This window comes from Gracilinanus agilis, chromosome 4 (assembly GCF_016433145.1).
Source record: "Gracilinanus agilis isolate LMUSP501 chromosome 4, AgileGrace, whole genome shotgun sequence".
Taxonomy (NCBI): Eukaryota; Metazoa; Chordata; class Mammalia; order Didelphimorphia; family Didelphidae; genus Gracilinanus; species Gracilinanus agilis.
This window is the reverse complement of record NC_058133.1, coordinates 26891938-26917337: the sequence shown is the minus strand read 5'-3', so window position 1 is coordinate 26917337 and position 25400 is coordinate 26891938. Positions and strand designations below refer to the sequence as shown.

Here is a 25400-nt window from a genome sequence, read left to right as displayed (position 1 = left end):
CTCCTTTCTCTCCCTCCGCTGCGACCGCCATCTTGCTGCCGCCGCGTGTTGCCGTCGGAGGAACCCCCCGCCTCGGCTCCAGGTAAAGCGGCAGCTGCCGAAGCCTCGGCCTCGGAGCCCCTGGTGAGCGAGCCCTGGAGAGTGCCGCGGCCCAGGCCACTCCACCGGGCGGGGGAAGGCCCGGGCCCGGCCCCGGAGCCCGGCCGTTAGAGGGAGGGGGAGACTGAGGCAGGCCTGGCTCGGGTCCTCTTGGAGCCTCGGGCTCCTCCTCTGTCGCGGGAGGCCTGAGCCCTCGCCGATCCTCCCCGGTCCTCAGCGTTCTCCTCTGTTCCGCGTGGGCCGGGTTAGTTCTTGTGTATCAGAGGAGGGGAAGGACGGACCCCGGCCTTATTTTAACCTTGTGTCCAAGGAAAGCCGAAGACCGGGGCCCGCCCCCGAAAGTCTTCACTGGCCTCAGTTTCCCCCCTTGTAAAGTGGAGGGGTTGGTCTTCCCTCAGCTCCAACTGAATGATCGCTCCAGCCTCAGTTTCCCCTTCTGTAAAGTGGAGGGGTGGCCCCTGGCTTTCCTCCTAACCTCAGACTGATTGATCGGTTCCCCACCTCAGTTTCTATTTGTCTCTTAGGTCCTCCCAACTCCGATATACCCCCGGACTCTTCTGGCTCTCAGGGGCCTCCTTGCCCAGCCCGGCCGGCTCCGAGTGAATGGTGCCCACTTTACAGATGGCCCGGGGGTGGCTGGCATCCTGCCCCTGGAATTTACCCAGGGCTAATTTGTTTCCTCCTCGGTAAAATGTACCCTTACCCACCTCCTCAACCCCTGCACGCTTCACCATACCCTACTGTCCGGTGTGATCCAAAGCATTTTCCTCCCAAAGGGAGGCTGAGCCCAACGGACTGGCCTCAGACACTTCAAGGCTGGCTAACCCTGAACAAGTCACTTAACCCCAGTTACCTAGCTCTTATTGTTCTTCTGCCTTGGAAACCTATACTTAGTATCAATAATAAGACAGAAGGTAGGGTTAAAAAAAAAAAAAAGTCCGAGACCATAGGATTAGGCAAACACTTGGGAAGAACAAAATCACTGAGCCTCCCCTTAGCAGTGTTGCCTTGTAGGTAGAGAGGCATCCCACACCAATCAGGCCCTGCCTTTAACCCCTCCTGGCCAGGTGGCCCTAGACTAGTCCTGTCCTTTCTCAGAGCTCAAGACAGCTGTCAGGGAAGATGCTGACCTGCCTTAGGAGAAAAAGTTCACCCTGGAATTCCCTTATGAAATGAAAACATGGGATCAGTCCCCATCCTAAGTGATGATTATAGCATTTGATGATAATAATAGCTCCCACATCCATCAGCTTGAGGTTTGTAAAATGCTTACCTCATGATAAGTCAGGCTAGGATGCTTCTACCTCTGCCAGGTAGAAGCAGGCCCTGAGGTGACTCAGCCAAAGACACATCCCCAGGAGGGAGCAGAGCCAAGGTTCTGCACCCCAAGCTCTGTTTCCAAGCTAAGCATGCTTTCTCCCGAGCACCCCACCTTCTACCTGGAAAGAAGTAGAAGAACCTGGGAAACTATAGATTCTTGAGAGTCTGCAGAGCTGAGAGGACCATCAAGATTATCCAGGGCCCCCCTCATGCTGTAGGGGAGGAAGGTGAATCCCAGTGTTCCAGCTCAGATCCTCAGGTTCAGTGTAGGTCAGGAGTATGTGGCTGGCCTCAGGTTCCCAGTCCAGACTCAATGGATTGCTCTCTGCACCACTCTGCCCAACCAGCTCATCAAGGGCCTTAGGAACCTGGACTGCCTCTTCTTTATGGTGGACTCAAAGCAACTTGTCTGGGGGCTCTTGGAAGGCCTCACATAACAGGCATTTACAGACTGAGAGGACTCGTATTCAGGGGTGGATTGAATTATCTGGCCTCTGAAGGGATGAGATGGTGAACCCTGAGTCCTCAGGCAGGAGGGTGAGGAAGAGAACAGTGGCTGATCTGGTGGCCCTGAGGCTTGGGAGTGAGGAAGCTGCCACAGACTTGCCAGTGACCTTGGAGAGTTTACTCTTTCTGGGCTCCTCACTGGAACTTTCCTCTGGGCTGCTAGAAAGGAGTCTGCTGGGCTCACCTTCTTCCTGGGTGCTGGGTACATGTGAGAAGTTGGGGTTCTTGATGATCTGGACAGCCTTTGTTCTCATTCTTACAGTTTAAGACTTCTGCTCTACACATCCTGAGCTCAGGGGAATCCCACTTTCCTGACTGATTCTTTTGTCACACTCACTCTCCAGGGCTCAGGAGACATCTTTCCAGACTCCCTCCCATTTCTCTCTGCCTTTTCCCTCCTCAAATAGCCTTCTCCCTCTGATTCTGCCTTATTGAAGGCTGGAAAGGTCTCCCTTCTTTGAAACTATGCAATAGACCCTTAGTTTGGTTGGAGAGACATTTCTGTGTCTCTGGTGGTTTTTTTCTTCTTTTTTTCTCAACAAACTAGTAGGCCTCAACTCCTTGGTATTTAAGGGAATTGTGTCTGCCAAGACTAGCTCACAACTGTGAAATGAATTTAGGGCTAGAAACAAATTTAGGGTTCGGGTTAGAAACGAATCCTCTTGGCCAGGGGTCGGCAACGTATGGCTCTTGAGCCATATCTGGCTCTTTTGAGGGCCAGATATGGCTCTTTTCTGCAGGAGCCATAAAGTCAATTTGTTTTCAGGCGCTGTTACAGGAGCCGCACTGTGAGCACTGTACAGCTCTCAGGAAATTACATTTTAAAAAATGTGGTGTTTATGGCTCTCACAGCCAAAAAAGGTTGCCGACCCCTGTTCTGGGCAGTAGATAAGGAAACTGAGGAGCCAGTCCAGTTCACTTAGCACCTTTGACCAGGTGCTGTGGTCTGTTTCTGTTAAGATTTTTTGTAGAGAAATATTCCATTTAATTCTACAAATGGTGGGCATCTATTGCTTACCAGTAGGATTATGCATAGGCCCTGCCCTCCTAGAGCTTGAACTCTAGTAGAGGTGATCAGGCATAAACCAATAAGGATGATAACAGGATAGAGTAGTAAAGGCAGAGTGAGGATGTCCTGGGAAATGGAAAGAGATCAGTGGGGGTGAAGCAGACGGTGGGGTGGGGGTGAGGCAGACGGTGGGGTGGTGGGGAGGCAGACGGTGGGGTGGTGGGGCAATGGGGCAGTGGGTCGGTGGTACCGAGGTACCACCTGATTCTGAAGCCTTTGTGTAGGTGTTGGCACTTGGACCATCAAAGGACAGAAGGATTTTGTCAGTGTGGATGTGGGATGTTCTTTCTATGTGGGCAATTTGGAAGGAGAAGGCAAGAAAAAATGGGACTAACCCATAAAAGTAAGGCATTCAGTGAGTGCTGTTGACCAAAATCCAGGGATAGATGAGGCCAGACTGTGGAAGACTTTCAGCCCTGGGCTGAGACTTTTGTGTCTTGGCCTTTAGGGAGCTCATGAAGGTTTTGGGGGCAACAGTGCCATGGCCTGACCTGTGCATGTACAGGACTTTTAGGGAAGTGTTGTGAAGGCTGCCTTAGATAGGGAGCTGGCAGCCAGGAGATCACTTTAGGGTTTGGTCCAGTAAGAACTCAAGTCAGTGGCAGGGCCAGGATTGGCATCCTGGGCTTTCAAGCCCTGTTCTCTAGCCAGGTTCCTTCCTCCCTGAGCAGGAGTGCCATTTTATTCTGGCCATCTTATTCAGGGCTTAGTTTGAAGATTGACAGCATCCAAACTCTCCCTGGGCACCTGGCATTGGCCAAAGAGGGCTTGAGTTATTTTTTAGTCCACCATATTTTAAGGGGAAGAAACTGGCTGAGGGAGTAGAAGTGACTTAGCTAAGGTCCCATAGGTTAAGGCCTGGACCTTGACTACTGATTGCAAATCTGGTGTCATTTCCACCTTCTCAGGCTGGTGGCTGTGAAGTGCTTTGAGATCTAGTCTTGAAAGCTAGAAAGCAAATGTAATTTAACATTAATTATGATCCCTGCCTTCCCCTTGTAATTGTACCATTCCCAAAATCAAAAGGACAGGTGACTTTTAAACAATTGCATTTTCTTCGTTTAAATAAAAGACCATGTAGCAATATCTTGTAAACATTTTAAAAATCGAGTAGAAATATTCACACAATCAGAATTTTCTTAAATGCCTGGCTTACTCCCACCATTAACCTCTTCCACTCCTACACACATTCTGCTAAGTAGAACAGAAGCAGATCTCATGTCTGTTGAGGCTGCTATGACCCCAGCATGCCCAGCCCTGGCTCTCCCCTCCCCATTTCTCCTTGTAGCTCATCTTCAGCCTCCCTGGCTTCCTTCCAGAATGAGGCCTTTTCTGGGCCCTGCTAGCATCCCTCTTCCAGACTAACTTCCATTTACTCAGTATGGATCTCCATTGCCTGGGTCTGGTTGTTTACATATGGTCTCCTCCATCATTATGTGAGTTCCTTGAGTTCTGGCACACTGTTTATGCTCTTCCTCTCTGTGTCCCTAGCACATAGTAAGTGCTTTGTAAGTGTTTATTGACTGTTCTCAGCTGGGTCCTCATTTCAGTAAGGCAAGGCAGTCCTTTTAGTCTTCCTTCCCTAAAGCTTCATCCTACTACCTACAGAGGCTATTCCTAATACCTGACTGAAAAAAATAGAGATTTGTTGTGAGCTTCCTCCTCTCCACTTCTCTGCATCTCAGAGACCCCCTTGGCATCATCCTTCATTCTTTCCTTCAGGTTTTGAAGAAACGAAGATGCTTCTTGCCAAGGCTTCAACATGTTCCCTTGATTCTATACCCCTTCTCTTAGGTTGCCCCCACTAAAATCCCCTTTTTCTCTCTTTAGTCTCTTCCTCTATATTGAGTTTTTCCTTGCAGCCTACAAGTGTACCCTTGTCTCCCCCAGATTTAACAGACTCCATAGTCCCTTCTAGTTATTGGCCTGCAGCTTGTCTCCCTTTCATAGTAAAATCACTAGAAAAGCTGCGCTCAGCTGTATCCTCCACTTATTAATTGTCCAATCTCATTGCACTTTGTTGCAGTCTGGCTTCTCACTTCGTTATTCAGCTGAAAGAGCTCTCAAAGTTTTTGGTTCTCTTTGCATTTATTAATAACTCTTATTTTGATAGCATTTTGAGGTTTTACAGAAGCTCAGTCTTGTCTGTCCCCAGAGAGGGACATACATGAGTAGCTTAATAAATACTTACTAACAAGATAACTGGATACTCTCCTCTCAAGGTTTTTATGACTGTTCCTTCTCTGCTTTTTTTGCTGGTTCATTATCCATGCCACTCTCCCTACCTGGGGGCATACCCCCAAGTCTGCCCTGGGTCCTCTTTCTTTTTCCACTCCCCTTACTCGATGACCTTGTCAGCTCCTTTGGGTTTAATATATCTCTGTGCACGTCTCCAAGATTTCAGTATCCCTCCCTGATCTCTTCTGAGCTCCAATCCCATATACTAGCCCCATATGCATTGTTCCTTGGGCATTACCAACTGAGTGTCCCATTGCCATCTTAGCCTCAACTTGAACAAAACACGTTGTTTGGGGGGGGGTTTCCCCCTCCAAACCTGCCCCCATTCCAACTTTCTCTATTCTCCCAAGCATACAGGCTGACAGCCTCAATCGCACGCCATACTCTATTCTTCATCACTGTACATATGCAATCAGTTGCCAGAATTTTTCGTTTCTTCCTCTCCCATCTTCTCTCTCTTATGCCCCTGCCCCACACTAATCAATATTTAGCCTTCATAACCTTTCCATTGGACTATGAGAGCCTGAAGTCTCTCCCTATTTTAATCCATCCTCCACATTGCTGATTTTTGTGAAGCACAGGTCTGATTGTGCCACTTAGCCCACATCAGTAAAATAGAAACAACTCTATCTGGCCTGAAAACAGACCTAACCTGACCTAGCCTATTTTTCCCAATCTCATAATATACACTTGACCACCCTTAGTTACATAGCCAGTTTGGCCTCCTTTTTGTTCTTTACACATGATTCTCCCATCTCCCAAGTCTGTCCCTGGGCTTGGGCACTGGCTGTTCCTCATGCTTAGAAATCACACTCCCTTCATCTCTGCCTATTAGAAACCCTCTTTTCCCCCTGTTCAGCTCAGATGCCTCTTCCTAGCCCCTTTCACACTTTTCCTGAGCCACCACCCTCCCTCCCCTCCCCAAGCTGCCAGTGCCACTCCCCTCACCTGGTATTTATTTAATATAAACCTAGGTATGCACATTGCCTCTTCCCTGAGAGGAGGCAAGTTGGGAAGGGCAGAGGCGATTGAATTTTTGTCTTTGTAATTCACAGTGCCTGATACCCAGTGTTGATTATATGTGAAACATAGTAGGCACCAGGGTCACATAGACAAAACTAACCACTGATCTTGGATGCTGTTGGGGGGGATGAGTCAATCCCAGATCATGTGAGAAAGGAGGAGAGCCCCAACAACTAGGGAGGGTTCAGGGATTCGTAACTCGGTGGTTTCCCAAACTCAAGGTTGGCTGATAGGCTGCCTTCTTTTGTGCCTTAAAAGGTTAAAGACATCGGGCCGATACACACTAGAGAATGAGACGTGCTTTGGTAGTGACAGTGTGTTCCTCCACAGTCTGCAAGTAGTGTGGAGATTAGGATCAAGGAAGATATTGTGTGGGAAAGTGCTTTGAACCCCAGAAAATAACGAGCCTTTGGAGGAGGTATTGAGAGAACTTTGTGGCTGCTGTAGCAGTCGGCGTGGGCCTCTCCCTCTCGTTGATACATACTTCCATCTCATCTTGAACAAAGATTTAATTATTTTGTGTTCACTTCTTTCAACACTTGAAGATCCAGCCATTCTTTGCATCTGATCTCTGCCCAGGTGGCTTTTTGTGTTTACGTGGATAATCTATTGGAAAGGGAATAGGAAATAGTTTGAGAGTGTGGTCTCTTTTTGAGATTTTTCTCTGTTAATACATTTTGTAATCAATGTCTGCTCCACTTTCAAAAAGATCTTTGCTTAAAAGCCAGCACCAACTGGCCATGAGCATTTATTTCATCATTATTGAAGCCAAAGAAGGGAGGTGCCCTGGGATTGTTAATTTTCAGGGTCATCCTGGTTTTTTTCTGTCTAAAACTGCTGTTCAGGATCATTTTAATCTGTAACCTTTACTACATAGTATGGGCAGGAAGTTAGTATTGTGGGAGATTTCTCCGTGGCAAGTTCCATCCCCCAACTCTCCTGGTCTCTTCTAGCAGATGGTCTTTGTGAATGGCCACAGTATCACAGTTTGTAACCAAGTGGGTAGCTTTTTGGGCTCATCCCTGAAATCTTTTGAAACTTCACCAGGCTGGTTTTAAAAACAGCTTGGTATAGGACCTGCTGGAGCTGGCATCCAGTTCCCTGATGGGATGGGGGGCTGGAGGGCACAGTGAAGGGGGCTACATCAGGATGACTGTTGATCACTCAGTACACAAGGGGTATACCAGAGAGGGTGAAAACTCCCAGGTGCCCCATGGGGCATATTTCATATTTTGCTAGAGATCAAAGCCTTGCCAGAGACTTGAAACAATCTCCTTCTTTTCTAGAACTACCAAGCATGAATCAAGAAAAATTAGCCAAGCTTCAGGCTCAGGTCCGGATAGGAGGCAAGGTGAGTGTGGAATAAAACACAGCTAGTCATCATCTTTTTTATCCACCAAAGGCTGCAAAGATTGGGAATTGATGTCACGTTTCAACTTGAAAGTCATTTTACAACTTAAGAGTTTTTGAGAAGTATGAGAAGGGAGCTTAGAGGTCATCTAGCCTGGTACCCTTGCTTTATATCTAGGGAAATTGAGGTCCAGAGAGTTGAAGTGATTTGTCCCTTCTTATGGGTAGTAAGGGACAAAACAGGATTAGAACCCATGTCCTCCAACTTTAAAACCAGCATTCTTTCCTGCCTCCTCTGGAGCAGTGGGGCAGCCATGGGACTCTTGGACCATTAATCATCTCCATTAAGCAAAATGACCCATGTCTGCCATGTATTATTGTAAACCAACAGAAATCTTCAAGGGCCTCAGCTTACTTGTGAAGGAGCCTTTCTCTGAGAATCCCACTGCTGGCCCAGGGCCAGACCCCCATTTAAATGATAATGGCAGAGTTTCCATACCTCTAAGATTGATTACTTGACAATTCTCTTAATAGTATTCAGTGTTGTGACATCTTGTATCTGGAATTATCTAAAACTTGGCTGAGAAACCAGAGGTAAACAAAGGATTAAACAAATTCCTGTTTGGCTCTTCACATATTCTCCCTTTGCTACTGGCTTTCTTGCTGCTTCTCACACAAGGGGCTCATCTCCCATCTCTGTGCATTTGCCCTGACTGTCCCCTATGCCTGGCTCGTCCTCTCCTCACCTCTGCCTTTTGGGGTCCTTAGTCTCCTTCCGAGTTCAGCCCAAGCAGCATCACCTTCTAACCTGAAGCCTTCCCTGACCTACTCTCCCCCCTACCCAACTGCTCTTATTCTCACTCCCCAGACTGCTTTGTGTTCATTTGGACATGCTCTTTATGCACCCAGGTGTGAATTAATGTCTCCCTGTTAGAATGTTCTTGTCGCTTTTCCTAGGTTTAACGCATTGCCTGGCACATAGTAGGAACTTCATAAATGGAGTTTGTGCTGAGAGGGTCCTTGGAGTCATCTAGACCAACTCCCTAACTTTGCAGATGATGAAAATGGGACTCCGAGAAAAGCAGGAAGTGTCAGAGCCAAGATTAGAATCCAGGGCATATCCAGACATCAGAGCTCCTCAGCCACTCCCAACCTGTTGGCCTTTCTTAGAGCCTTTTGCTATATTCCACCCTCTGTGTGGGTTAGACCCCGAGGTGGCAGGTTACAAGGAATGAAACAGTCCCTCCTGGCACACCCTTGTGTTAATGTACTTTCTTCAGAGAGAGGCCCTCAGGCTATTTGCTTAGCCTCAGTAGCCAGTCAGCAGACCGGGAGTTAATGCTTTTGGTGTGCCAGGCAGGATGGTAATCCAGGCCCCCAGAAAGAAAGATAAAAATACATTCTTTGCCTTCATGGAGCTTATGTTCAATGGGGGAAGCAATGTGCGGCCCCCTGTGTACATACAAGAGACAGAAATCAGAGGAAGAGGGTATTAACTGGCTGGGGGAAGGCCTACCCAGGATGGGATTTTTTTTTGTTGTTTTAAGCTCTTGCTTTCAGTCAGTATCAATTTTAAGGTAAAAGAGCAGTAAGGGCTAGGCAGTTGGGATTGTCATGCCCTGCCTCAGTTAGGAAGTGTTTGAGGCATAATTTGAACCAAGTCCTTTCTACTCCAGCCTTGGTGCTCTATCCATTGTGCCACCTAGGTGCCCCTTGGGTGGAAGTTGAAAGAAAGATAGGCATTCGTGGAAAGAAAACGTTGAAAGCATTGGGGGAATCTCTCTCTTTTTAATAGCCCTTACCTTACTGTGTATTGGTTCCAAGGCAGAAGACTTGACCAGGGTCACACAACTAGGAACTGACTGGGGCTAGATTTGAATCCAGGACCTGCCTGGCTGTCAAGCTGCTGAACCACCTACCTGTTCCCCTTGGGAGCCTTTTTAAAAATTATTAAACAGTCTCAGAAATTATGGTGGTCAGGTTTCCCATCCCATGGCAGATGAGAAGCAGCAAGTTAGGGTGTGGAAAAGTCAGAAAATAGCCAATTAGAAGAGGACCATACTAATATTAAAGAGAGAGGACAGGTGAGAACCAGGAAGAAGTCAGGATAGTTCAGGGGAAGAGGCAACCCAAATCCCCCCTGGCCATTTGGGGAGAGAGCCAGCATCTCAGGAACCTGTGAAGATGGCCTCTGACTGTTCCTCTAGTAATCCCAAGTACTCAAGAAGAGATTAATTATGATTCCTGTCTTTGAGGAAGCATTTATCAGGCATCTACTATGTGCCAGGCCCTGACCAGACAGAGGCCAAGAATGAAGGTGTCCTCTGGCCTAAATGATTGCAGCTACCAGTTGCTCAGCCTTCTTTACCCCAGGGCTGGCCAAGGGGAAACCAGCCTTAGAGCCCTCCTACTCAGTCAACTCTTGTTACGCTTCCTGTTGCCTCTAGAATTCAATCTAAACTTCAAAGTCCTTCCCAGCTTGGCACTGGTCTCCCTGGATATTACTCTCCACCTCTTCCCCCCTTGCTGTCTGGGATCCAGCCAAGCTGGCTTTCTCTCTGTTCCTCACGTAGGACACTGTGGGCCTTTGTACTGGCTTTCCCCATACCTGGGTGTCCTCTCACCTTACCTCAGCCCCCTTTTTTTGAGCTACAGCTCAGGTACCTCCCTATGCAAAAAGCCTTTCCTGATCCACCCCAATTGCCATGTATATATTTGTATTTATCCACTTTATATTTGTGCTGAATATATTTATGGATGTCCTTGTTCCTGGAGAGTAGGGATTCTTTTGTTTTCTTGTATTTGTATCCCTAGCCTGAGGCCTGGCACATAGTAGGGCTTATAAAGGCTTGTTGGTTATTGATTCAATCAGAAACAATTATGTAAAAATATCCAGTGCAGTTACTGAGGAGGAGGGAGCTTCCCTCCCTCCCCCCCAAGCTGGCCTCCTGCCCGTTGTTTTCTTCATCTTATTTTTCTAAGGGCCTTTCCAACTCATAGCACTAATTGTTCAGTGTTCGGACATTCTTTTCTTCCATATCTAAAGATATGAGATACTGCTTGTAATATAATAATGCTTTAATACTTGTTAGGGATGGCTAGATGGCAGTGGATAGAGTGCTAACTGTGGAGTCTGGAAGACCTGAGTTCAAATCCAGCCTCAGACACTTCCTAACAGTGTGATTCTGGGCAAGTCACTTAACTCTTATGTTGGCCTCAGTTTCTTCCTCTGTAAAATGAGCTGGAGAAAGAAATGGCAAAACACTCCAGTATCTTTGCCAAGAGATCTCCAGAATGGGATTACAAAGAATTAAACAGGACTGAATGACAATAATTGTTGCAAAGTGCTTCACACATACCTCTTTTGAGCCCCTTAACAACCCTGTGTAGCAGGTACAACAGGTATTATCAATAATTATTGTAATTATTCATGGAGCAACTTAGGCCCTAATGATGCCAGGCATGTGAGGGGCCTGCTGCCAGTATAAAAGAGGCCTCAGCTTATTATAACACCCAACCCAAGAGGAATGGAGACCTAAAAGATTGCCTGCTGGTAGTCAGGCCCCTGCATTATTATTACACAAATCCCTACACCTGTTTCTAACCACCTGCAAGGGAGTTCTGCCTTTGATCTTGAGGCATAGAGGGACTCTGCTCCACAAGGCTCAGGCTTTGACGGCTATTTGTTCAACTTGAGTTACATTATTGATAAAGTAGACTATTGTGACTGATCCTGGAACTCTAAAACACATATCATTATTCCAGTAGCACCTAGAAATCCCATTGTTGTAGCTTGGTCTGTTAGGTTGGGGGTTGATTCCCCTTTATAATGTGAGCCAGTCAAATGTGAGCTTTTCATTTTGTATTTATTTGTATTCCGGCTTATTTACATTATCCAACAAGCGTCTGTTTTTAAGAAAGATTTTATACTTAGCAGAAGTATGTAGGTGCTTATGGGACAGTAATGTGTGGAAAAGAATTAGGAGACAGCTAGGTAGCTCACTGGATTAGAGAACTAGGCCTAAAGAGAGTTCCTAGATTCAAATCTGACCTCAGACACTTACTAGCTGTGTGACCCTGGGCAAGTCACTTAACCTCCATTGTCTAGCTTTTACTGCTCATCTGCCTTAGAAGCAATAAACATTATATAGATTCTGAGACAGAGGGTAAGGTGTTTTTTTTGGGGGGGGGGGGCAAAAGAAAAGAATCCATTTGAAATAAGAGGAGAGCAATCTATGGATTATTGGCCCATTTTTATGGCATGGATGGGCTGCATTCTCTCTATTATTGGAAGAATTACCTACCTCAGTGAAATCATCTGGCTTTTAAAAGGAATTTATTGAGTTCAAGATAACATTGTAGTGGAAGCAAACATTGCTTGAAATGTTGCCAGATTGTTAAAAACTCTAGATGAGTTAGCCATGAGGCACAGATGCTTTTCTAGTAGGCAGAATTAGGAAACATAGATATTGAAATAGTGCCATTTGACAATTGGGTAAAGAGTTTCATAACTGAAACCTCCCAAATGGGTCCTGCTTCTTTGTCATCTGCAGTCTCCTGAGCCCCTTCAGTTCCCTTTAGAGTCACAACTTTTCTTTCCTGGGTTTTCAGTGAGATGGTATGAATGTGGGAGTCTGGGACTGTGGCCACTGGGCTTTGGCTCTGCTGACTTTTCCCATTGTTTTGACTCCCATAGGGCACAGCTCGCAGAAAGAAGAAGGTGGTGCATAGAACGGCCACAGCAGATGACAAGAAACTCCAGAGTTCTCTCAAAAAATTGGCTGTGAATAATATTGCTGGTATTGAAGAGGTAAGGTCACTAGGCTGCCATTTTAAAAGTCAAAATAGACTTTTCAAATGAAAAAAAAAATCAGCTCAGAGTTCTTGATCTTTTTCAGAGACTTGCAACTGCTGCCTGTGAAGTCACTTTTCATACAACTAACTTTGGTGTGATTCCATGGGGTCACAACAGGCTTTTCCAAAGGCTGGCCTCAGGTATAGATGTCATTGTATTGGACTAATTGTAAATCAGCTCATGCATTTAATAAAAAAACGGATAAAGGATAAGCATAAAAATAATGGAGGATTTTTTTCAAATAATAAATTTGTCAGCCTTTTCCTTTGTCTAAAGAAGCTATTTCTAGACCTTGAAAAAGCTCCTCATCCTACTTTGATGGCAGTCAGTGTTTTTCTGATTCCCTTTCAAAACTCCCTATAATTAAAAGCACACATGCATGCATGATGAGTGCCATTTTGAGATCCTTTTTTATAGGCCCATCATGAGCCTAAGACTTGAGTAGACCAATTCTTTGGGCTTAAACCCCAGGTTTGATTTGCTTCTCTGCACATTTTCTAGTTACTGATGTTCTTGCTAATTTGAAAGCAGATTTCCCCTTAATCTGCCTGTCCTTGCCATATCCCTACCCTCCCAGGCCCTGAAAAAAAATGACCAGTCCTTCCATTGATAGAATGCTGCCGCTGCTATTTCTTGAGGTTCTGAGGAACTCATGGCCTCAATGAAGCTCTCCCTAACCAAGGGACCTGTCCAGCCTCAAGTTGCTTGTGGGTCTACTGGCTTCTGCAGAGGTTCAGGCTGCCACCTGGGGGGACTCCATCAGTTAGACTTATTTTTTTTACTGTTGGGAATTGATTATAACTGGAACTCTGGGTGCCTGGCCATTAAGGGACCAAACATTTTTCTTAGTTTTTGCCAGTGCTAAAAAAGCTGGTAGAAATTGGGAATAGACGAAACCTTTGGTTTGGTATGAAACATAGAATCTTGGTGTGTTTGCACAACTCTGTGCTATCACATAATTGAAAAAACCCTTGTAACCTTAGTATAGTAGCTGGGGGGGGAGGGGGGGGAGGAAACAGCCTTGTTCCTAAGACCATGCTGTCCTCCAAGACCCCCCCACTGTCCCCTGGCCTCAGCTTTATTAGAGCCCACATCCACATTCCTAACTTGCATTTTCTCATTTGAGGAGTTGAGAAGAAAAGCCGCCTGAAATTTAATTTTTTTAATTTTTATTTTTTTCTAAACCCTTACCTTCCGTCTTGGAGTCAATACTGTGTGTTGGCTCCAAGGCAGAAGAGTGGTAAGGGTGGGCAATGGGGGTCAAGTGACTTGCCCAGGGTCACACAGCTGGGAAATGTCTGAGGCCAGATTAGAAACTAGGACCTCCCATCTCTAGGCCTGGCTCTCAATCCACTGAGCTACCCAGCTGCCCCTTCCACCTGTAATTTATTGAAAACAGTGTGTACCAACTGGAATTTTATGGTCATTGGCATGTTTGCTGAGTTACCAAACATTGGCAGGCCTACCTTTTTCATCTTTATAACTTATGATAAACTCAGGGTACTCCTGGTAGGGCAGAAAGGAAGGAACAAACATTTATAAAGTACCTACTATGTGCAAGACACTTTGCTGAGCACTTTAAAAATTTCTCATTTATCCTCACCAAGTGCCTGGGAGGGAATCCCATGGCCTGAGCTAGGGGCTCTAGCCGCAGGGAATTGTGGGGGGCTGAGATGGGCTGGCAGTGGGATGGAGGGAGATTTGAGGCAAGAAGAAACCAGAAGTATGGCAGGGCTTTCCTTCATTTTTGAGCAGAGGTGATTAAACAGGTGACCTTCCTCCCCCCGACCCTTCAGCACAGATACTGGCATGGGAGAAGAAGAGAAAGGGGAATCAGGAATAGCAGAGGATGAGGAACAGCAGGGAGGAAGGGGGCTTCCAAGTAATGAGACCACTGTCTAGCTCTGCTAGTCCCAGATTCTGAACGTAGAGGGAGGGAGAGAACTGTTTGTGTACAAACAGTGGGCAACTACAATCCTAATATGAGGCATGAATGATATTTGGGTAAGGACTCAGCATGGTCAACACTTGGGGCTTGTTTGGTCTGGTCACCTCATTCTAAAAACAGAGGAAATGATGAAAGAAAGAAACTAAAGAATGTTATTTCACAGTGGTGAAGAGAGTGGGGGCAGCAAGTCAGCCTGTCTGTCTGAGCCTGCTTGTCTGTCTCCGGAAAGGGAATGTCACTTGATCTAGTCATAAAATTTCAGGTGAATTGTTTGTCTTCGTGATCAGACAGATTGTTCATTTATGAACGTGTTCTTTCTGGCTGCTTGTAGATAAAGAGGCAGTCTTAGGGCATGGGGAGTGGACATGAAAGTGCCCTTGTAAAGTCACGTTTTGAGGAAGAGCAGTTGTGGTTGCATTTAGCTTCTGTAGCTACAGCGAACAGAATTTGTAACCTTTGACACTTTTGTGTTGTACCATGGAGAATTCTTGCTTTGGAGGTCTAGAAGCCCTGGGTTTGAATTCTGTCTCATTTATTACCTTTGTGACCTTGGCAAATCACTTGTTTCTGCTTCAGTTTTTCCCTCTAAAATGAGGGTATTAGGCTTGGTGACTATTAAGGTCCCTTCCAATTCTAAACTGATGATTAGAATTATTTTTACAGATGTCACATAGTTTAGAGGAAAAGCCAATAAGCATCCTATGATGTTCTGAAAAGATACTAGACTTGTGGGCTTCTGGGACCCTCTCCTAGCCTCAGTTTCTTAACATCTAAAATGAAGTAATTTGAACAGATGGCCTTCCCTACTATGGATGGGATCCTGTGATGTAGAATAGAGGGCTATTAAAGACCTGGGGATTTAGTAGACCGCCAGTTCATTATTGGCTCTGTTGACAGGTGAACATGCAGTGTGTCCACAGTGATGGACATGAAAGATGGCTCTACTCTGCCCTCCCCTGGTCAATCAGTGAACTTTTATTAAGAGCCTACTGTGTGCCAGTCACTGTGCTAGGATACTAGGGGTACAAAGACAAAAATGAAATGTCATGTCTGTCTAAGGGAGGTCACATCCCAGAAGAAAAGAGTTTTCCAAGATGCTTACATCACATAGACACATATAATTATGTACACAATCAGTCCAAAGTATTTTTAGGTGAAAGGCAATATTCAAGAGAATCAAGAAAGACTTCTCATAGAGCATGGCCCTTGGACAGAATCTGAAGGAAACCAGGGAGTCCAAAGGGTGGAGGGGAATGGGGAATGAGGTCAAAGGTGGCGGCTCTTTGGGTGGTGAGCAGGGGACAGAGACCGGATGTGCAGAGAGAATCTACCAGTTTTGGCTGCTGGTTAGACATGAAGAATAGAGGGCAGCTATGTTTGTGAACTTGGATGTCCAGGAAGATGCTGTTACCCTTGACAGGATTGGGCGGAGGAGTGAGCCCAGGAAGAAAACTGAGTTGTGTTTGAGATGCCCAGTAGGCAGTTAGTGAAGCATTCGTGCAGAAATGGGACCAGGGCTGGTGGTGAGGCCTGCAGCTTTCCTGCTCTGGTTTGAAGTTCACCAGCTACCTTTTCCCAATGGTGGTGAACAGTTCTGGTTCATTTCCAAGAACAAATTCCCCTCTGAAGTATTGAAAGATCCTGCAACCCTCATGCATACGTTACTTTTAGAAAAGGTAGTGAGATACTTGTGAACCTTATGTCTATCTTGTGTTCTAACAGGTGAACATGATTAAAGATGATGGGACAGTTATTCATTTCAACAACCCCAAAGTCCAGGCTTCCCTCTCCGCCAACACCTTTGCAATCACTGGTCATGCAGAAGCCAAGCCAATAACAGAAATGCTTCCTGGAATATTAAGCCAGCTTGGTGCTGACAGCTTAACGAGTCTTAGGAAGTTAGCTGAACAGTTCCCTCGGCAAGGTAGGTGACCTCTCAGCCAGTACTGCCGTGTGCATCCCACCCAAATTAAAGTAATTTTATTTTGTACTGTTATGGGGAAATCAACAGCTTTGAAAAGGATTTATTGATTGTGTGGCATTTTATTGACTGAGATTAACCTTCAAAGGCTCTCACAAGGTTCCTTAAAAGCTATGAAGGGATGATCTTTAGATTCATTATGATTCTTAGGGTCCAAGAATGCCAGCCTAGAGGAGGGCTGTTCCTCTAGGTCCTATTTTGTTGCAACCTTGTTGATTGTGCTATAATAGGAAGTACTTGTCCTCTAGCCTCACCTAATGGTGTTAACTTAAAACTTGGCTCTAAAGTAAAGCCAAAGTAATCAGGACTAAAATCATTGTCCTCCCAGTTCACCTGGTCCTTCTCCCTTATTTGGCAGACGGGGAAGGATTGGAGGCAGTATTAGAATTGATCTATGTCTGATTTAGGGTGAATGCTCTCTTGATGTCAGGGCCCAAATCTGCAGGAATCAAGTTGACAGTATTTCTTAGTAAGATTACTGTGATTTTTCTGATTCATTTAGATAAGGACGAGAGGACTATGGAAGAGAGAGTTTGGGTTTTTTTTAAAGCCTTTTACTCAGTGGCTTCATTGTTTCTAAAATTCTTTTCAGTGTTGGATAGCAAAGCACCCAAGCCTGAAGACATTGATGAAGAGGATGATGATGTGCCAGGTGGGTCCAAAGACTGGTTTTGGCATTTGTTCCTTCTGCTTGGTTGGGGCAATTGATTCCTGCCAGCTGGGCTTAGTACTGCCAAGGATCAGCCTCCCCAGAGTGTGCTGCTTGACCTCCAAAAGTAGGCTTCTCCAGGGCCAGCTTGGGAGTGGTCTGCTATGCCCATAATGGATGAATGGATTATCTTTTTTTTTTTTTTTTTTTTTTTTAAACCATTACCTCCCGTCTTGGAGTCAATACTGACTGAGTATTGACTCCAAGGCAGAAGAGGGGTAAGGGCTAGGCAATGGGGATCAAGTGACTTGCCCAGGGTCACACAGCTGGGAAGTGTCTGAGGCCAGATTTGAACCTAGGATCTCCTGTCTCTAGGCCTGGCTTTCCATCCACTGAGCTACCCAGTTGCTCCTTGATTATCTTTCAGGGTCTCACAGTGAAGGTTGGAGAAGTCTGCTAGCTAACAAGATTCCTTTTCACCCCCACTAATTCACAAAGGCCATGGAGGGGGATTTCAGTTTATTAGAACATCCATTCACACCAGTAAAATCCCAGCCATTGGAGTTTAATAGGAAACATGAAGTTCTCTTGGATGATAGGTGTCTCTTGTCCTAGAAGACTTGATTCAAACAAATAATCCAACACCCACAGCCCCACCTTCCACTTTTAGAACTCAAAGCCAGAAATGGCTTTTTGACACTGCTGGCTATCTCTGGTAGCAATGGGCTGGCCTTTTTGCAGGGCTTAACCCCTGTAAAATGACGGGGGTTGGGCTGGCTGCTGTGCATATCCCATCATGTCTGTCCACCTCCCAGTGGGAAGGGGCCTCACCTGCTCCTCTGCAGGCCATCCATCAATGATCCCTATTCTCTGCTTCTTTTCTTCAGATCTTGTAGAAAATTTTGATGAAGCCTCAAAGAATGAAGCCAACTAGAGTCTGATGGTTCTTGGCGGCCGGCATGGACTAGGTTGGAGAAAGGAGCGGGTGGCTCCGGAGCTGTGCAGCAGCAGAGAACGTCTCCTGTTAATAGTTCAGTAATAGAAATATTTTGTATATTAATGATGCTGTTTGGTCAGCATTTTTCTGTCAGTTGATTTTGCATTTTGCACTTCTCCCAGGATCTACTCTTTTGGTCAAAATACGAAGTATTGGTGCAGCTTTGAGGGGTTTTGTGGGTGTGTGTGTGCTCGCGTGCATATGTGTGAGTGTGCGAGCGTGTGGGGGTGTGTACAGTGGAGAACAAATTGGATAACAGTTCTATTGATCCTCTCCCTCCCCCCAGTAGAAAATAAAACAAATCTTTAAGTCTCTTCCTTTTTATCTTTGCCCAATAGTGCACAGAAATAGTGAAAAGTGAGTGTCTTGTCTATACTTCAAGAACTCAAGACATCAGAACATCCAAGACTGGGTTTCAATTTGCTGTGTTAACTATTGTATTTGCAAATACTTTTCTGTGTTTAAGATGTCTCTGAGAGATAGAGGATGGGCTTCCTGCTAGGGCATGGGTTAGGGGGCACCTTTGGTCTTGCTGCCTTTGACTTCCCAGTCAGACCTAGAAGGCATTCTATTCTCTTTCACTTCCTTTCTTCCTAGATGTTCCCTTTTCCCCTTTTGTCTTAAAATGGTTTGATCAGCCTTTGTTAGTGCTCCTTATCACTTCTCATCTAGACCAAGAAGGATGTTCTCTATTTAGGGTTATGTGAACTGCTAGACCCTTCTCTGTAAAATGTTGTTTCTCTTGTCTTGGAGAACAGCAGACCCATTCTTGACCTTCCATTTTGCCTTGGATTGTGGCAGTCAGTGGATTTAAATCCCAGGGAGCTGGCATGCTTTTCCCAAGAAACTTGACATCCTAACAGTCCTCACTGTTCTGAAGGACAGACAGCTCTCTTTCCAGCAAGTTTGAAACTGGCAGCCTTCTGTTGAATTGGAAGTGAATGGGGCCCAGAGCCTTTCCCTGTATCCGCAGGGATAGCTATGAGATGATGATGCTGGCTCTGAAAGGGTTTCTTTGACCTACTTCTCTGCTGTTGGCTTTGAAACCTACCTCTGGGTTGGATGTCCCTGTTGTCATAACTTGCAGGACCCTCCAATGTTCATGCAGAGAGTAGAGCAGTGTTTAGATGGGCCCACTGACCCAAGGCAGCATTGCCTGGACCTCCTCCCCTCTGAAGGCTCAGGGCTATGTTCCTTCACCAGAATTTCCCTCAAAGCCTTGGAGGAAAGCTTTGCATTGTGACCAATCTGACCTTCATTGGAGCAGGTATTGAGGGGAAAAGTGAGGATCTGAGTCAAGGGCTTCTCTGACCCATCCATCGTCCAAACTAGCCATGGCTTACCTTCCTGGCATAACGACTCTGAACCTGGATAGCTTTGGAGACCAAGAATACAAAGGAGGTCTGGAGACGACACTGGCAGAGAGAGAAAGAGAGAAAAAGCAAGAGTTCTTGTGGTTTGTCGTCCAAACTCCTCCATGGATTTTATAGACTTGTTCATTTTCCTGTTATGTTTTATATAATATATGGACTTAACTATAAAATAAAATAACCATACAAAAGAAGGGCTTTCTTCTTGTGCGTCTATGGGGTTGTCTTCAAGGGACTGCCTCCCTCCTGCTTCTGTTTACCTCATTCTTCCTTTTTTACCTTTGTCATCATCATAAGCTATTTAAGGTTTACAAAGTGTAATGCATCAAGGGCCTGACAAATAGGACCTCTTTTTATCCTCCACAATCCTGGGAGGAAGATGCCTTTATTAGATCCATTTTGTAGATGAGAAACTGAGGCAGAGTGTTACATAGCCTACCCAGGGTCATATAGTTAATAAAGGATCTGAGGCAGGATTTGAACCCATCTTTTTAATTGCTGGTCCAGCTGTCATAAAAAAAAAAATAGCAATTATATGGCACTTTGCAGATCTATTCCCTCACATCAGGCCTGTTCCCCACCTCTAATGATCTGCCTCATTTGAAAGGTGTCACCATTTTCATTTTATTTCCCACTTTTTGATATAAAGGATGTGCCCATCCTCTGCTCTCCAGAGAGCCCAGTCCTGCCCTGAGAAAGGAAGGAGGAATGGAGGGGCTGGGCAGGCATCCCTGTTGTGGAAGGATAAAAGTTCATGGAGTAGTGCCTGGGTCCCTAAGACTGGTAGTAGTGGAATTGACCACATGGAAAACTACCAGTTGCTAAACAAGTTGGTATAGATTTACAGATTCATATCTGTTGTTTGGTCCTGAGTGGGCATCTTGACCCTTGGTATTCTTTGATCTGTATTTAGGAACCCTTAAACAAGAAGGTTAGGTCTCCCCTAACACATCCCATGATCTTTTTTCTTTCTGTAAGTAACACTTTTAGAAAACTTGAATACCTTGTTTTGTTGCTGAATAAACGAACATTGTAAGTGCCCATTAAACCTATTTTTATCTGAAGAATGCCACAGGCTTTTACAAGAATATCCGGTCATGGGCTGGGTATGGTTTTTTTCCCAGTAATGTTTCATTGAACCATACACCCTGTTTGCACCTGAGCTGCGATGTCTCTCATTGCCATTAACCATGGAGACATACATTTAAGGTTTAGATTTGGCTATTTTTAAAACCTTGGGGAAAGAATGATATGACTAGATGTTTATTTTAATGTCATTCCTTTTTACTAGGAGTCTGACAAAGTTTTTGCTTTCTACCCAGAGCTTGCATGCCTGATGCAGAAATTACTAAGAGATAGTTAAGATGAAATGAAAAAAGGAAGCTTGAGTTGAAATCTGTCACTGACTTGCTCAGTGACATTAAGTGACTCCACAATAAGGAGTGGAAAGCTATAGTCCCTATCCCAAGATACCATCTCTTACCCAGGCATCCTGGGCACTGGGTTAGTGCCAGAGTGGCGAGGGACCTAGAAAACACCCCAAACCCATCCTTCAAAGGTCAGGTGGCAAAGTGCTGTGTTCTGTGATCTTTAGCAGTGCTTCTAAGGCGGAGAAGGCTGAAATGAATAACCCTTAAACTGGCCAAACAGTCACTGGCACTAAACTGTTCTCCTTACCATGGAGGTGATTTAGAAAGTGAATTTCCATGGTATTTATTTTTCTAAAAGGTATTTTTACAACTTGGCTATGAGAAATGAAAATACTTGCTTTTGTTTGGGACACAATGGTTGATATCCAAGTAAAGCTCATGTTCTTGGCTTAGAGCAGTGATTCCCAAAGTGGGCACCACCGCCCCCTGGTGGGTGCTGCAGCGATCCAGGAAGGTGGTGATGGCCACAGGTGCATTTATCTTTCCTATTAATTGCATTAAAATTTTTAAAAAATTTAATTTCCAGGGGGCTAAGTAATATTTTTTCTGGAAAGGGGGCAGTAGGCCAAAAAAGTTTGGGAAACACTGGCTTAGAGTAAGAACAAAAGCTGACACATGGTCTCTGATATATAGAACCCATGACAGTTCTGGGAGGTAGGCTCTGTTCTTATTTCAGTTGAGGAAATAGAGGCTCAAGAGAGCTGCAATAATGGGCATCTAGGTGTCTCAGTGGATAGCCATACCTGGAGGTCCTGGGATCAAATCTAGCCTCAAACTTCCTAGCTCTATGGCTCTGGGCAAGTCGCTTATCCCCCATTGCTTAGCTTTTAACTGTTCTGCCTTGGAACTGATAACTTAGTATATATTCTTAGACAGAAGGTAAGATTTTTGTTGTTTAAAGAGCTGCAATAATTTATTCACTCAACAAATCCAGTGAGTGAATATCAAGGGCAAGAGTTAAATTCAGGTTTTCCTGACTTTCCTGTAATAAAGTCCAATCTTTACTACAGTTTGCTCAGTTTCTCCAAAACATATGGGGGTCTACCAATCCTCTTAACACCTATGACTTTCTTCAGCTGATACATTTTTCCTTTAAAGATAAAACCCCTGAAAACACATCTGAGGTTCTCAAGTCTGACAGAGGATCCCTTTTATTTATTGTTTTAAAGCTTACCTTCTGTCTTGGAATAGATACTAGATATAAGGCAGAAGATTAGTAAGAGCTAGGCAATTGGGGTTAAGTGACTTGCCCAGGGTCGTGCAGCTAAGAAGTAGCAGAGTTCAGATTTAAACCCAGGATCTCCTCTCTCCAAGCTTGGCTGTCAAACCAAACCAGAAACAGTTTTCAATTTACACATGCCTAACAAAATAACCTTAGAGTGGGCAGGCAGGGACCTCAGCAGGCACTTGGCCCTGAAGAGGAATTCCCTCCACTCTCCTGTGACAAGAAGCTCATGACCTTATAAGGCAGCTCATCCTCTAGGGACAGTTCTGAGTTTTCCATATAAAGACTGGCCACCATATCCATTAACCCTCAATTCTCTCTTAGTTGTGCTCTCTGGAGTATTAAAAGCATTACAAACAGTTCTTCCGAGGCTTAGGAATGACTGACCGATCACCCACTGATCTCTACTTCACTGTAACCTTCCTGGTTCTTTTGCCAGGCTTTTGTCTTGGTGGCCATACCTCTCTCCATGCCTGCTCCCCTCTGGCAGCACTACAGTGGTTTGGTGGCCTTCCCAGCAATACTATGGGTATCAAGCTCCTGAACAACCTGTAAATCACCTCCATCCTGAGTAAACAAGTTAGTGTCCAGTTGAGTTAGAGACCTAGCAGTGAAGCTAGTAGTATGGGTCCCATTCTCTCCCCAGCTTCCTTGAGCTGGCCCTGAGGATACTGTACCAGGGGGAAATGCCCCCAAGTGGGCAGAGAAGAATGCTTTTCTTAGGAAAGAGTAATGCTAAAAGGAAAAAAAGTCAGAAGAGACCAGAACCCAGGCTTGAGTCCTAGCTCCTGCCGTTTATTTACTAGCTGTGTGATGTAGGGCAATCACTTAATTGAAGTTTCCTTCTCAGAATGAAGCTGGTGGAGTAGATTACTGATCCTTGAGGGCCTTGATTGAACCTTAAAATCCCATGTTCTTATGAAAGCAAGTTTCAAAGGATTGTGGGGAGGCTTCAGAGGGACACGATTCAGTAACTACACATTAAGCAGCTCTTATGTGTAGGTACTGTGCCATGTAGGGGCTGAGACTGATAGAAAGTTGAGATAAGCTGAGGCCCAGATGGTGCTGGTGAAATGGAGGTCCCATAGTTTAGTAGGGAACTATGAGGTATCAACAGTCTGGGAAATATTTACAGTAAAGAGTAGCAAAGAAAATGATAAGTGAATGGGGTAGGGGGCTGGTCACCAGCTGGTGTGGAACATGGAAAAGGTGTTAAAAGGTCAGTCAACAAGTATTTCTTATTATGCTAAGCACTGAGGATGTAAACACACTGGAAGCTTCCACTACTTACTGGGGAGACATACAAGTTACAGATTAGAAAACTGAGGCAGACTGGTTAAAATGATTTGTCCAAGGTCACACTGTTTGGAGCAGGACTTGAATTCAGATCTGCCTGACTCCCAGGTTCAATTCTTTATGAACTATTTGACCCAGCTGCCATAAAAAAAGAATAAATACAAGGGATTTGGGAGAAGGCCAGGCATTATTAGATTTTGGGGATATCAGGGGAAAGCTTCATGCAGAAGATGATGCTTTGAGCTACATAATGAAGAAAGAGGAACTTGATGAGGCAGAGATTAAGGAAGTGGCTGTCAAAAATAAGAAACAGTCGGTGCTGAGGTAGAGAGATTAGATAGGGTGCTATACAGAAAGAAAGAAGCAATGTCACAAGGATCCATTTGGCTGTATCACAGCACAGATGGGATTGTAGTGTCCAAAGAGGCTAAAAAGATTAGTCTCAGGAAGGGCTTTAAAATTTTCAAGCAAGAGTTTAATATTTTATGCTAGAGGCAAGAGGAAACTTCTGCAGTTGATTGAGTAAGGAAGTCATGGGCAGACCTGCATTTAAGGAAAACTGTTGGCAGCCAAGTGCAGGATGGACTAGAGTGGGGAGAAACTTGAGTTGGGGGGACTGAGAAGGAGGCAAGAGGTGCTAAGAGTCTATAGTTGGGGAAAGGAAGTTGAAGGAGGATGTGGCCAGTTGGGATTGACATCATTTGGTAACAATAGAAGGAGAGGGTATAACACCTCAAAGTCTGGAGTGACAAAACACCTAAAAGGACAGGATCAAGCAATTTTTCAGTCCAAGATAACTTAGAAAGCTAGCAGAGGGGTCTGTCACTCCTGGATGAGAATGGAGAGCATAGACCAGCTCCCCTCAGCAAGCCAGACCAGGCCTTGGGGGAGGTTGAATCAGCTAGCAAAGGCTTCTTGAGCTCCCAGTTACAGATTAAGGGGATCATATAACTGATCAGAAGATTACAGGAGTCCCTTTGTTGGTTTTGGGTGCAAGATAGTTGCATTGCCCATATGCAGATCCAGGTTGCATTCCAAGTAGCAGTCCCAGAGTGAAGTGGACTAGTACAACAGAGCTTGTGGCTACAGTTCCAGGGCAGAAAAAAGTGTTTGTGGCTACCCAGAGACTGGAGCACCAGCCAGGAGAGTATTTAAGGAAATAAATAACTTCTCCTTAGATCCCTGATGGCAAACCTATGACACACGTGTCAGCACTGACACGCATAGCCATTTTTGATGACATGCGGCTGCATGTGGTTGCATGCAGAGAAATGTTATTTAAACTACAAATACAGTGAAATTATGTTGTTGTTGTTTTTTTTCTTGAAGTGACACACCATCCGAGTTATGCTCTTTTTTGTGTGAATTTTGACACACCACACTCAAAAGGTTGCCCATCACTGCCTTAGATCATACAACCTTAGGAGAACTGAAAACTTACAGATCCCAATAACTAGCTTTAAAGGCAGTTGCACAAAAAATGTGAAACTTGGAGCAGTGCTAACTTCACCACAAGAACTGAACTCACCCATCACTTTTTTTTTTTTTTTTTTTAGTTAAAAGTCAAGAAAAAGACTGGAAAATAAGCAAACAACAACAAAAAAAGAAACTCAACAGAGAAAGTTATTTTGTTGACAGGGAAGACCAAAACACAAAAAGAAGAAAACAAAATCAATACTGCTGCACCTAAAGCCTCCAAGCAAATTATGAATTGGTCTCAAGTCCAAAAAGAATTACTGGAGGATCTCAAAAAGGTAGAGGTAGAGGTGGAAGAAAGATTGGGAAAAGAAATTAAAATGAAAACAGTTGACAGCTTGGTAAAGGAGATAAAATATTGAAGAAAATACCTTAAAAACCAGAATAGGCCATTTGGTAAAAGAGGTACAAAAATCTACTGAGGAGAAGAACTTTTTTAAAAAGCCAAATTGGCCAAATGGGAAAAGATATGCAAAAATTCATGGAAGAGAAGAACTTTCTAAAAGAACTGGAGACATGAAAAAAAGTTGTAAAAAAATTCACTTAGGAAAAGAACTTTCTAAAAGT

At 44.8% G+C, this 25400-nt stretch overlaps 1 protein-coding gene across 4 annotated transcripts; it reads left to right on the top strand.

Annotated features, from left to right (window-relative positions):
- On the top strand, nucleotides 1-24949 carry BTF3L4 (basic transcription factor 3 like 4). Of its 4 annotated transcripts, XR_006506155.1 has the most exons (7): nucleotides 1-82; nucleotides 7543-7607; nucleotides 12303-12416; nucleotides 16132-16333; nucleotides 16983-17042; nucleotides 17927-18069; nucleotides 24914-24949. XR_006506155.1 is itself a non-coding variant. In XM_044676656.1 (6 exons), the coding sequence occupies exons 2-6, from the start codon at nucleotides 7554-7556 to the stop codon at nucleotides 17971-17973; spliced, it is 477 nt and encodes a 158-aa protein (XP_044532591.1). In that variant the 5' UTR covers nucleotides 1-82; nucleotides 7543-7553; the 3' UTR covers nucleotides 17974-19600. The 4 variants fall into 4 exon arrangements, 3 of the variants coding, with proteins under 3 accessions (XP_044532591.1, XP_044532592.1, XP_044532593.1); XM_044676656.1 differs by lacking the exon at nucleotides 24914-24949 and having other exon boundaries at nucleotides 17927-19600; XM_044676657.1 differs by lacking the exon at nucleotides 24914-24949 and having other exon boundaries at nucleotides 41-123; nucleotides 17927-19600.
- The last annotated feature ends 451 nt before the right edge of the window (nucleotides 24950-25400 follow it).

Bases quoted from the DNA above. Each gene is read 5' to 3' on its own strand.
- BTF3L4 (XM_044676656.1), top strand. From the start codon at position 7,554: ATGAATCAAGAAAAATTAGCCAAGCTTCAGGCTCAGGTCCGGATAGGA. The intron at 16,334-16,982 runs GTAGGTGACCTC...AATTCTTTTCAG, and splicing joins TGAACAGTTCCCTCGGCAAG to TGTTGGATAGCAAAGCACCC. The intron at 17,043-17,926 runs GTGGGTCCAAAG...TCTTTTCTTCAG, and splicing joins AGAGGATGATGATGTGCCAG to ATCTTGTAGAAAATTTTGAT.